The sequence below is a fragment of the Triticum aestivum genome, chromosome 2A (assembly GCF_018294505.1).
Source record: "Triticum aestivum cultivar Chinese Spring chromosome 2A, IWGSC CS RefSeq v2.1, whole genome shotgun sequence".
Lineage (NCBI taxonomy): Eukaryota > Viridiplantae > Streptophyta > Magnoliopsida > Poales > Poaceae > Triticum > Triticum aestivum.
This window is the reverse complement of record NC_057797.1, coordinates 478,642,779-478,654,860: the sequence shown is the minus strand read 5'-3', so window position 1 is coordinate 478,654,860 and position 12,082 is coordinate 478,642,779. Positions and strand designations below refer to the sequence as shown.

General features: G+C 43.8%; 1 protein-coding gene across 1 annotated transcript; it reads right to left on the bottom strand.

The window, feature by feature from the left end:
• Positions 1 to 888: 888 nt before the first annotated feature.
• LOC123189051 (probable DNA primase large subunit) lies at positions 889 to 11,515 on the bottom strand. Its single transcript, XM_044601367.1, has 20 exons — positions 11,238 to 11,515; positions 11,057 to 11,118; positions 10,498 to 10,601; positions 10,309 to 10,390; positions 10,157 to 10,216; positions 10,016 to 10,070; positions 9,577 to 9,596; positions 9,390 to 9,473; positions 9,248 to 9,312; positions 8,861 to 8,909; positions 8,733 to 8,780; positions 8,551 to 8,640; positions 8,420 to 8,479; positions 8,262 to 8,321; positions 7,943 to 8,017; positions 7,766 to 7,851; positions 7,396 to 7,489; positions 7,207 to 7,314; positions 7,028 to 7,109; positions 889 to 1,341 (listed from the first exon to the last, which is right to left on the bottom strand). Exons 1-19 carry the CDS (start codon positions 11,392 to 11,394, stop codon positions 7,077 to 7,079), a joined length of 1,392 nt encoding a protein of 463 aa, XP_044457302.1. The 5' UTR covers positions 11,395 to 11,515; the 3' UTR covers positions 889 to 1,341; positions 7,028 to 7,076.
• Positions 11,516 to 12,082: the final 567 nt, after the last annotated feature.

Sequence of the window (12,082 nt, the reverse complement as noted above, 5' to 3'; positions counted from 1 at the left end):
TTAAGAAAAATATATTAGTATGCACAATACAAAATTAGAATCATTAGATTCGTCATGAAGTGCACTAATTTATTTAACATTTAGAAAGAAGGATTCCCCGTTTCGAAAAACATTTAGAAAGAAGGATTCAGAAACTACTATAAATTGACATGAACGGAATACCTCGAGCCTACACACCGCACAAGTACAGAACAAACATACAACGACACCTCACCTGTGCAATGGACATCGGTTTGTACAAGCGTGCCAGAGCAACGAGGCACAAGGCGGCGATGCCATTCTACCCCCGGTCGCCAGCGGCGGCGGCCCCTGCCGCACCGGTCCAGGCAGGCAACAAGGAGATGCCCCCCGCAGCAGCGCCATGGCCGCTGACGCCCCGCCGCCGGGGGTGATCACTGTGCAGGTGATGGCGCCTGGCAACAGCAAGCACTGCAACGGACCAGGAGGCGACGCTGACGTTGACCGCCGTGCCGCCTTGTACATATCGATGGTGCAGGAGCGGCTCAAGCGCGAGGGCATGCACAAGCGCTGACGCGCCGGAGGAATAAGTACACTGCTGATTCATAGCGAGCTTTCCGATCTTGTTTTGCTTGAGTGATGCCGTACGTGTGTTTTGTAAAATCACATGATGTTTGAGTTGAACATATGTAATCCGAGCTTAACATACAAAGTTACCAACGTCTAAGATCACGAGAGAGAGACAGTCCATGCATTCGGTAGCAATGTGATGTGATCAAAGACGTTGTTTGATTGACTTCAGTGCCCTTAGTCATGCCCAGTAATATGATGTAGGTTTGTCCTGAACCTCAGTAACAATTTTTATCTTTTTATGTTTCCTTTTTCAAGGAGGAAGACTGTTCTTATCTTTGACCAGACAACAGCAGAAAATTGATGTTCCAAATGTTTAACAGTAAGATGGCAGTAGGATATCTCTGGTCAGTATTTAGTGATTTTTCTGCCTTCTACAAAACATCAACAGATGCCTATATGAAATGAAGAACATGCGTACCTACTCCATAATATTCCTCTCCAAGAAGCAGCACAACTGATCAGGGTGTTCACAAGTCGGTGGTACTAGAAGATTACAGTACTACCAAAATCCATATCAATCTCTATTCGCTCTCATTTTGACCGAGCACTGTTGTACGACAATAGATTAAGTTTCTCTTATGTTGCTAATAGTGGCACAGGATGCGACGCCATGGACCGGCAGTTGGAACTCCCCGAACCCCAGCGAGCAGCAGAACTCGCTCCACACATCAGGCTAAACATGAGCAAACTTGATCTCCATGTACTGGCAACTTTGCAGTCAAGCACCACTCTTGATTCGACACCGAGCTGCTGTAGAGTTTAGGGACAGAAAATAAGACACGGAATGAGTTCTGTCGTAGCATACCTAGTTACTCTTTGTTAACCAAAATTTAACATCTGCCCAAAATCTTGAGTTGCCTATTTTATGGAAATCTTGTGTTCAGTTATTACGATACTGTGTTATGCAAGAAACCAACATGATCCTTATTCTAAACTAGATGATTTGCCATTTTGCCAGATCTTGTTTGAGAATGATAGAACAGTTTCCTTTTGAGAATGATTAAATAATACACTTCTATTTATGTGGACCAATTGTATACCTAGCAGAAAGCTGAATTATATGCATTAATATTGTATATCTACCACTCCAAGAGTGTGCACTTGTGCATCTGCCATACATCCGTCAGAAATTGCTCTAGTACCATTGCAAACATGACAAGTAGATATTTTTAAACTTTGATGACAAGGACCAGACAAGTTTCACCATGGTCAAATGACCCTACTACCCTTAAAAGAGAAAACATGTGTTTCATATAATTTCAAAAACAAAACTAAAAGTGTGTTTTTTCACCTCATATAGGGCTATCAGTAGCAAATAAACACTATTTCATCTCTTGCTAATGGTACCAAAGCTATTACATCAGTTGTAATTATAAATTTGTATAATTTTCCAAACTTAGTGGTATATGTACAATTTTCCCCATTTGTTTTACCCAGAACTATTGGACATCGCACAACTCAGTCATGGTTTTCGGAATGATGAACCTCTACCCATTCACTAAAGGCAATGTTCAGGACATCGGTAATTGATAGCATATCGGTCGGGTGTTAAGTAGGGATAAACGGGCGAATTTTCTAGTTAATCGGCTGATAAATCAATTAATCGGCTATCCGGCGACCCGCCGAGTAGCGATTAACGAACCGAGATGGCGATTAACTGGCCAATATTTGGAACAATGTCTAAAGGTTTGGCTTGTGAAACCATATCAGCTTGGCCAGCATTGATCCTAGGAGAGCAGAATTAATTGGGTGGAAATGAGAGGAATAGGTATTGATCTGGTGCCATGTGCATAGGAACAAATTTCTTGGTTGTTTCCCAGAAATTGGGACAGGAAAGATTTGGACAGCCCGCACAGAGCTAAAATGCAGACTCTTCTCAAAGTATGGCAAGATTTGGGAAGCCCGTGTAAAGGCAAAATGCCAACTCTCTCAATGATTTGTATTATAAGGGTGTATCTAATAGTAACGAAGTTGTACAGACAGATAACAGTATGTATCATGGCACATGTCCGGCACGTTGACACCATATCAAAGTAAGATATCCATCAAAACTGTTTGAAATTGTACAACTTGGTCATGGTTTTCCAAATGATTAAGTGTTACCCATTCGCTAAATGATTAGCTGTGAACCTTATCAGCTCAGCCAGCATTGATCCTAGCAGAGCAGACTCGATAAGTTGGAAATGAGAGGATTGGGAATCTCTTTGGCGGTGCATAGAATCAAATTTTAGGATTGTTTCACAAAGTTTGAGACTAGAAAGATTTGGGAAGGAGACCCCCGAGTCGGAGGGTGACTCGAGTGGAAAACAACCCCTAGTCGCCTCTGGCCTTACCCACCATCTCCCCCTCCTTGCCACCAGCTAAGTCATTGCGGCCACCAAGGACGGCGGCAATGAGGCACCCGTCGCACTTTGCTTTGGATTGTCCATGCTCCTAATATGGTCGACAAATGGATGGTGGTCTCTGGTCATGTTATTGGTTGTTCCCGGCATGCTCCCTTCATTCCTAGGTCGTCCCCGTCATCCCCCTTCCCATCTCGGTCATCTAAGCCAGATCCAGCTCCTCTTGTTCATCTCGATAGCACATGCACACAATAGAGCCGATTCCTTAGGAAATGTTGCTAACCGCCACGCCTCCTAAATCCTCTCAACTAATGGCTTGATAGTAGGGATTAATCGTGAACATGAGCTACACATGTACATGTATATAAGCACTAGATGCCAATGAATATATAATTGTGAGTTGCATCCCACTCTACATGGTATTAGAGCGGAAGTTCGTGACCAACGTGTCGACCTCGCGCATTTCGTGGACGATCATCTTATTGTGCATGAATTACTCATCAATGGAGGAATCACCCTAGTAGAGGCCGAAGAACTCATGCAGGAGGAAGACGATGTGTTGCACATTGTTGTCTGGAAGGGGCCGCAACCTTCGTCCAGACAGAGTAGGGGTCGTCGCCCTCGCAAACCACAATGTTGAAAATCTCCTAGGAGACCATCAAGTAAAGCCAATGAATGATGGTGGCGTCAACGGGGGACCAGTCATGGTCAACCTTCATGGCTTCATGGCTTGCACGCCAACAGACCAATCGTCGTGATCACAAATTTGGAAGGAGCGGAAGGCAAGGGAGAAATATGTTTTCTAAACATAGAAGGTCGAGTCATTTAGGCCAGGACGAATCGGAACATATTCAGAAATGTTGACGTGGCGAAGGGTAGCAATGTTGAGAGACTAGGCTAGCGCGCTAGAGAAAGGGTTGGTCTTGCCGAAAGACAAAGGAAGTAGGAGAATTCATGCGTGAAAGAGTTCGACGCCTTGCAACAGGACCAGACATGGCAACTCGTCCCACGACCATGGCACACCAATGTGATCAGTAGGAAGTGGGTCTTCCAACATAAGTTGTGTCTCAACAACACTCTCGAGCGGTACAAAGCACGGTGGGTGGTTCACAGCTTTCGACAGCATACCGGCATCGACTTCACTGACACCTTCACGCTGATTGTCAAACGATGCACGGTCTGCACTGCCCTCTAACTCACGGTCTCTCATGTTTGGCCGGTGCACCAGATGGATGTCTTCAGCGCCTTCACGGCAACCTCGACAAACAGGTTTTCTGCCATCAACCTATCGGCTTCGTCGATGGCAACAACCCCGACCATGTATGTCTACTCTCTCGTTTGTTGTAGGAGATTAAGCAAGCACCACATGATTGGTACTAGCGGATCACGGCGTGCCTTCAACTACTCAGCTTTTGTTCCATGCAATTTGATGCCTCACTCTTTGTGTATTGCCACGACGCTGCCACGGCATACTTGTTGTTCTACATCAACGACACATATTGACGGTGTCCTCCAGCAAGCTCCTTCTATATATGACCGCCCACCTATGCGCCGACTTCGCCATCAAGGACCTTTGTCCTCTACACTACTTCCTCGGCATTAAAGTGATGCATCCTCGGACAGCTTCTTCCTCTATCAGCAGAAGTATGCACACGAGCTGCTCAAGCGCACCGGCATGCTTAACTACAAGCCCGCGGCAACACCCAGACGCCATGGCAAAGCTCTACACACACGATGGCTCGCCTGCACCGGACACCCCCTTCTAGTGCTTCATCTGGCACACTACGGTATTTCACACTCACACGGCTGAACTTAAAGTATGTCCTCCAATAGGTGTGCCTCCACACGATTCTCCAGTACATTTGTTGCACCATGGTTCTCAGCTCATCTTGCACGTGGCGTCCTCAATCGACAGTGTGGCGTACTCAGACACGGAGTGGGTCAATTGCCAAGACACCCGCCACTCGACGTCCAACTATTGCGTCTGCCTCAGGCCATCGCTCATCTCGTGGTCCTCAAAAAGACAGCCCACGGTGTTGCACTACAACACCAAGGCGAAGTACAAGGTTGTGGCCAATGTTACCATTGAGTGTTCGTGTGTCATGGCCTTGTCAACTTCTTCATGAGCTGCACTGCAATGTCTCCAAGGCAACCAGGTGTATTGTGACAACGCCTCTGCCGTTTATCTCTCCACCAACTCCATGCATCATTGACGCAACAAGCACATCAAACTCGACATCTATTTCATGCGTGAGCAGGTGGCTCTCGTGCGTATTTGTGTTCATCATGTTCCCACAGCCCAGCTGTCTACGAATATGATGGCAAAGGGGCTACCGACATCAACCTTTGAGGAAATTCGATCCAGCCTATGCGTCGTAGGAGTAGAACCGGTTCCTTAGGATTGGTTGCTAACAGACACGCCTCCTAAATCTTCTTAGCTAATGGCTTGATTGTAGGGATTAGTTGCGGACGTGAGCTGCACTTGTACGTGTATATAAGCATTGGATGCCAATGAATGTAATTGCGAGTTGCATCCCAAACCTTCTTCCTCTCTACACGGCCAAATCCGGTAGCGATTCCATCGGATCTAGTGCTCATGCCTCTCGTCGACTCGTAACGATGGTTGGACTTGATCGCTTGTCACACACCAGCCTGGCACCACATGGTCATTGGGAGGGCTGCATGTCATTGGCTTGCAGTGGTGCGGCCATCTCCAATGGTTCAACCTCCTCTTCTGGCCCCACAGCTAGCCTTTGTCCCGCTCCCCTACCCCTTGGTTGTTGGTAACGGTTGGCGCCCTCTTTGCTGCTCGCACGCCCCTCCTGCTCCCCCTCGGTTCATGTCCGTCCACCCCGCAGTCCTCCTATGGCCTTAGTGGCGGCTGGTCCAATAGCGTTGGGCTGGTGGCCTCGTTCACTCGATGACGCAATGCCATGCCTATGCTCAAGCAAGTGGTGTTTGTTCAAGGTTGGTGGTGGACTAGTCCATGTGTTGCTTGTGCTTTAGTCATTGTCGTCGTTGTAGTCATGTTTGGGTCATGTTGTTGCCGACTGTTGCACAAGCTCTTGTAGTGGATGTTTTCCTGATTTCATGTCATACGCGGCACTATTGCTCTTGTCTAGGTTGGGTTTGATGGTCTTCTAGCCACAGACCGTCAATTCTTGGTTTGGCGGTTTTAGGTCGGTTTGGTTCTGCAGTTGGGTCGTGTCTCTATGATGTTGTATGGGTCATGCCTTTTTGGTGTTGTATCATCTTAATGAAACATGCAGCTCTCATGCATGGTCCAAGAAAAAAAGATTTGGAAAGCCCACACGGAGCCAAAACGTAGACTCTTCTCCTGCCCGATGTTTCATAGGTGCATCATGTCCTTGCGGTGAGGGAGTGGCCTTACAACAAGTTTGGGTTTGCCTTCGAGCCCATGAGACGGCCCTCCACAAGTGTATTCAGTGCCCTTTATCATTCAAGTTGGCAATTTGATAAACAGTGGCTTGCGATTGGGAGCATAGTGAACATGCGGTCCTTTGAATCAGTGGATGAATTGAGGGAAGGGACTACATTGTTACACCAAAATACAGTTGGCAGGAGCAGTCAAATCCTATACATCCTATGGAAGGTCTGGAAAGAGTGCAACAAGATAATTTTCAATGCAACTAGGATAATATCTTCCATTTTCTAAAAAAAATATTAGGATGAACTACCATGAGGTGGCTTCTCTAGCTTTGGGGACAATAATCGACAGGCAGTTAGTGCTACAGACATTTGGGTGTAGACTACTGTAGGATTGAGGGTTTCTTTGGTCTTGGTACTGTAAAACAGTGCCCCACTAAATCACTCCTGCTACTGAAAAGGCAATGCTCCTGGCGGTTTCCTCCAAAAAGAAGATAAATGCTCAAAGCTAAGTATCATGAGCATTATATATTTGAGAAAATCGAATGGCAGCAGAAATATTCATCGCAGGTCCGAAAAAAAATGGTGAGCAGCACATCTACAGTAATTGCTGTCGCACATTAGAAATGTCATACAATGGACAAAATGCAGTTAACATTCAATCATCAAGTACAAAGTTACAACTTCCAAAACAGTAGTGTGAAAACCTGGGTTTCTACTTGGTGGATGGACTGCTTTCTGCAGGAGCATCCCAACTTAGGTCGATAACTGACTCTGTACTGTTTGGTTCTGCAGAATGAACCAATATTAGTGTCAATTCGAATTCCTTATATACTGAAAAAAAGAAGGAATCACGGTTTCATGGGTAATCAACTATCTAACTCACCTTAGCTTGCAAGACTTTCTGGCTTTCGCTGAAATACTGATTAGGATGATTGATTCCGGTATCACATGAGACACCATGAGTTGCCTCAAAAGTCATTGTGCAAGCTAGCTGCATTGTCACATGGATCAGATGATTTGGTTAGTCGATAATAGAACACTGCTAATGAAACTAAGGACTGGGGTAAAGTACCTGATAATGCCTGTTCTTCACTTTATCGAGTATCCCTTCCAAAGCATTTCCACCGACACCCATATTGTTGAGAGCTGCTCTCAGGTTCTCTTCACTACGAATACAACACAAAAAAGGGGGGTAAACACATGAAACAAATATTAGGAGCAATTCAGTAAATTTCCTGGATTCTTTTGGATTCAACATGCTGCCATTCAGGTCAGTCCAAAACCTTTAACATGCAGAATACAAGGCCCCATATTCTCATACTTCAGAGACATTGTTAGGCAATTAACGCTAGAAGAAAGTTCAGGGTAACCACAAAAAATATAAGCTTTTAGCTATTCTGATAACTATTATTTAAAGAGGACACTATGAATGAGAATAATACCCAAAATGTCGATAAGGGCAACCATGATGATCACCAACACCAGGTGTAGCGGAGATGATCTTTTGACATGAATATGAAGTGTAATCCTGCAGCAACCATTTAACAGGTTATCAATTTTCCACCAAAAACGGCAAGAGTTACTAATATTAAGTTATGTACATAGAACAAGGGGCTTACCGTTCGTTTTCCTTCTTTTCCATAATTGTGTCTGATACTATATGCATATTCCTTGTCAAATCGCTCAGAGCCAACCTTATCCGTAAGAGATTCAGCATCAGTGAAGCAATAGAGACTAGAAACTATATCTGATTAACTTACAGCACTACAGGTAAGAGTGCAGTAAGTAGTCATACAAAAAGTATTGCTTAACACAACTTCAACATCATAAAAACACTGGGAGGTTTGCATATGGTTTCTCAACATTAAAAGTTTTCTTGGACACTTCCACAAAAATAAAGCTGCAGATTCATATATTCACCAGGAAAAGTACAGGTACCTTCTGAGAGAATTCCGATCTCCAAAATGTGAGAGCATCCTCCAGCTTTAGCCCAGCACCCTAAATAATAAAATTTCAGAAGTACATTAACACGGCATACATAAAATAAATTATTGGCGCTTATGAAACTAAGATTCAGCTTTAACTCATCGTGTTACCTTGAGGAAAAGACCAAACTGCATTCTACCCCCGTGTTTGAGATGATGGTTTTCTCTCAACTGCCAAAAAGCAAACACTGAATAACCTGATCAAGAGGTAAGCCATGTACATAACTTTTAAGGTGCCTGACCTTCTCTAGCATATGGCGCATACAAAGAGGGAAAGAAGTTCTAGCCAGTTGATCAATATCCTTCGGCGAAATCTCGGTAGCATCATTTGGCTGTATAAAATATTGATTATAAACCAAAAGGTTCAGTAATTTAGTGAAGCATCAAAAATAATGTGTTGAAAAGTACAGGTGTAACAGTATACCTGAGAGTAATCAGGTCCAAAATATGCATTGCTTAACGCCTCAACAATCTGTTCAAGAAATATACATCATACATGTTACTAGAAGATAAGCCTGAGAAAAAAACTGGGAATTGTGCATTTATACTTACAGGAGTCAACCTGTCCTTTTCTTGTTCCTTAATGGTCGCAGTCCATTTCCTGTGCTTGAATTGTTTCAGGTATTAGAGATTGTCTTTACTCATATACAGCCATACAAGTGCTAAGTTCAAAAACGAATGCCAAGATGGAAGGGAAGTTCAAAGTAATGAAACGATGTAATCATGCAAACAACTACAAACTCAAGTCTTTTATTTGTCTAAACATGAATGGAGGCTGATCAATGAGACAAAGAACACTATTGTTATGTATGCATAAGGTACAAGGGAGATACAATATTGTTAAAAATACACAATCAGGTAGCATATATCAAGACCACAAGAAATATTTCCTACAAAATAAGCAGGTACAACTTTGAAAAATACAAGGTTACCATTTACCTATTTGTTAAAACAAGTGCCTTTGAGATATTGCAGCGGAACTGAGTTACCACAAGTGAAACCACCTGGCATATTTATGCAGATATGTTTAGCATGGGCATTAACCAAATAAGAAGTGTGCATTCTCATGTTCACATCAAACCTGACTCATCGCAACATAAGCATAGCCCTTTGAAAGGAATACTCGGCGGCTGGCAACAAGATCTGGAACTTCTTCAAAAGGTACCTTAATTGGGTTTAAGCATTATTTAGTTAGGTTGCTCAATCACAGGAACAAAAACTTAAAACAAAAATATGGGATTTCAAACTAAGATAGACTGTGCACATACCTTGAAGAACACAGATTCAACTGCAAAATGAAATACAAAAAGTTAGCTCATAAGTTCAAGAACACAAATGCCAATAAGAACATTTCTACTTGAACAGCATAAAGAGCAATTGACAAATGGTGACAAAGGTTGAAGTACTAAAAGTTTCACATCACATTGCTATGCATTGCAAATACATTTTCTTTAGAGATATCTCCAGAGTTCAATCCCAGTGGTCCATCCACTGTATCAATACATAACTAGTCGTGATTTCAGATCATACAAACAATTGGACGTAATCCAAAGCAGATTATTCTGTAATTTGTTATAATGCCTTGGAATAGAAATCTGCACCTAAATAAGTTAAAAGCAGTGACAAATCCAAATTGAATATGTGGGCACCTGTGCCACTTATTTTCAAGGTACAAATCAAAATAAACCAGCAAAGAGTGTTCCATACCGCTTGCCGATTGACCGATGGAACGTGCAACTTGGCTTAACTTATCTTTCACAGCCTACAGCGTGAAACCAAGAAGTTACATTACTCTGAAGCATCAACATCCAAGTGCTCAACTATTTTATTAATGTCCATAATCTATACCTCGAATTCCGAGTGTGGCAATGCTTTGTATGGAAGCTGAAACTCACTCATAAGAAGCCTCTGAAAAAGACAGTAGGACAGGCATGGTTACAACATATGGAGTATATTATTTTCCTTTAGTTCAGTTACATGATAAATAGAGAAGAAGCCACCTGTGATTCAGGACTCTCGAGACGAAAGCGATACCGAAACAGTGTATTTTCCATGGAGAGAAACCACTTACGCAATTCCTCCCTAGAAGGTAGGTAAACAAACAGTGTTCCAATAAGTTGATCAAAATCACAGAAACAAACCACCAGCCTGATGAATCCAAAATGTAACTGCAAGAATGTTATGCTTACGTTCTGCAGTATACAAGACGGAGCACAAAGTGAGATATTATGTCCTTGTTCAAAGCCTCTGCTGGATCCTGGTGCCTCATATGTGCCTTCCACAATTCACTTACCTAAGTGTCAAGGAGAAGCATACATTTTAGTTTGATTCAAACATTTAATCACCATTCATAACAAGGCTTCAGATATCTACATTTAACTTGCTTGCCTGGATATCAAGGAGAAGCATATGCTAAATCCATAACTAGACTTACCAAAAATTTACCTTAATATATACTCGATCTAAGAAACACTCGCAACTTCAATTTATAACACATTAAATTTTATCAAGAAATTTTCAAATAATAAAATGGAAATATCATCGTGTGGACATCTAAAAGAGCCTGAGTTCAACTTATAAATTGCCCATGCGTCTCTTCTAAATCAAACTCAGATCGAGGTCTACACGCAGCAAGATTTACTGATACTTTCACCTGCTTGTACCAAAAATCTGCAAAAACTCCCAAAAATGTAGCTTTCTCACGGAAGGCACAGAAATAGATCAACGGAGCAAGAAAGAATGGCTCACCAGTTTCTCCATCTCCTCTGGCCTCTTCCCCCGCGATAGCCCATCCGAGATCCCCTTCAGGACTAACCAACACAGCACAGAAAATTCGCATGAAACGCTAACTGTTAATAACCAGATCTAAAGAGGTGCGCGGCAGAACGAGCCAAAAATTGCCCCACGAAACGAAGGCTGGTCAACGCACCTCGCAGGCGGTCGATGGCGAAGAGCTCGAACTCCTCCAGCCGCACCTCCAGCTGCGGCGCCACACGGTACGTTGGCAGGGCCCCCGCGCCGCTGCCTCCGCCGCTGGCGGCTGCGGCCGCCGCCGCGAGCTGCCGTTGGGATCGCACGATTTCCATGGCTGTGGGTGTTTGGTTCCAAGCGCGGCGGAATGAGTCTCTCTCTCTCTCTCTCTCTCTCTCTCTCTCTCTCTCCTCTGCGGCGGGGGGTAGGGGAAGGGGATTGGGGATTTTTCTTCCGAGTTTGGCGGGAAATGGGTGTGCTTTTCCCGCGGCTGGACGGTCAGCTTCTTCGTATGGGCTAGGCCTTCATTTTCAACTCCGTATATATTTAGGCAAACGGATTTATTTGGCGCCCATAGCGCCCTTTACTTTTTTCTTAACAAAGACATCATTAGATCTGATTGATATCAAAAATGACCCAACGGATAGATAATTGGACATAGAACGACCAGTAAAAAACAAAATTACATGTCTACGAACAATGGCAGGCTACGAACGGAAGTACGAGCAGGAGGCCGAAACCTACTCCAGTGCAGAAATGGGTACCCCCAGAGTTGGGCTGGATCAAAGTAAACGTGGATGGTGCTACGTCCAAAGTGGGATCAAAAGGAGGAGCCGGTGTTGTATTCAGGAATCATGAAGGGGCTTTCTTTGGAGGCGCATGCCATGTCTTGTCTGGGTGCACGGATCCTGTGGCTAGTGAACTGCATGCTTGTCGACGAGCAGTTCAATTAGCAGATGAGTTTAATGCCAATCGTCTGCATATTGAGACAGATAGCAAAGAGATAGCTAGCAAGCTTCAGAA

Excerpts from the sequence above, each read along its gene's own strand:
- LOC123189051 (XM_044601367.1), bottom strand. The coding sequence starts at position 11,394 with ATGGAAATCGTGCGATCCCAACGGCAGCTCGCGGCGGCGGCCGCAGCC. Across the intron at positions 10,391-10,497 it reads CGTCTTGTATACTGCAGAAC|GGAGGAATTGCGTAAGTGGT; the intron begins GTAAGCATAACA and ends CCTACCTTCTAG. Across the intron at positions 7,490-7,765 it reads TGCCCTTATCGACATTTTGG|TGAAGAGAACCTGAGAGCAG; the intron begins GTATTATTCTCA and ends TTGTATTCGTAG.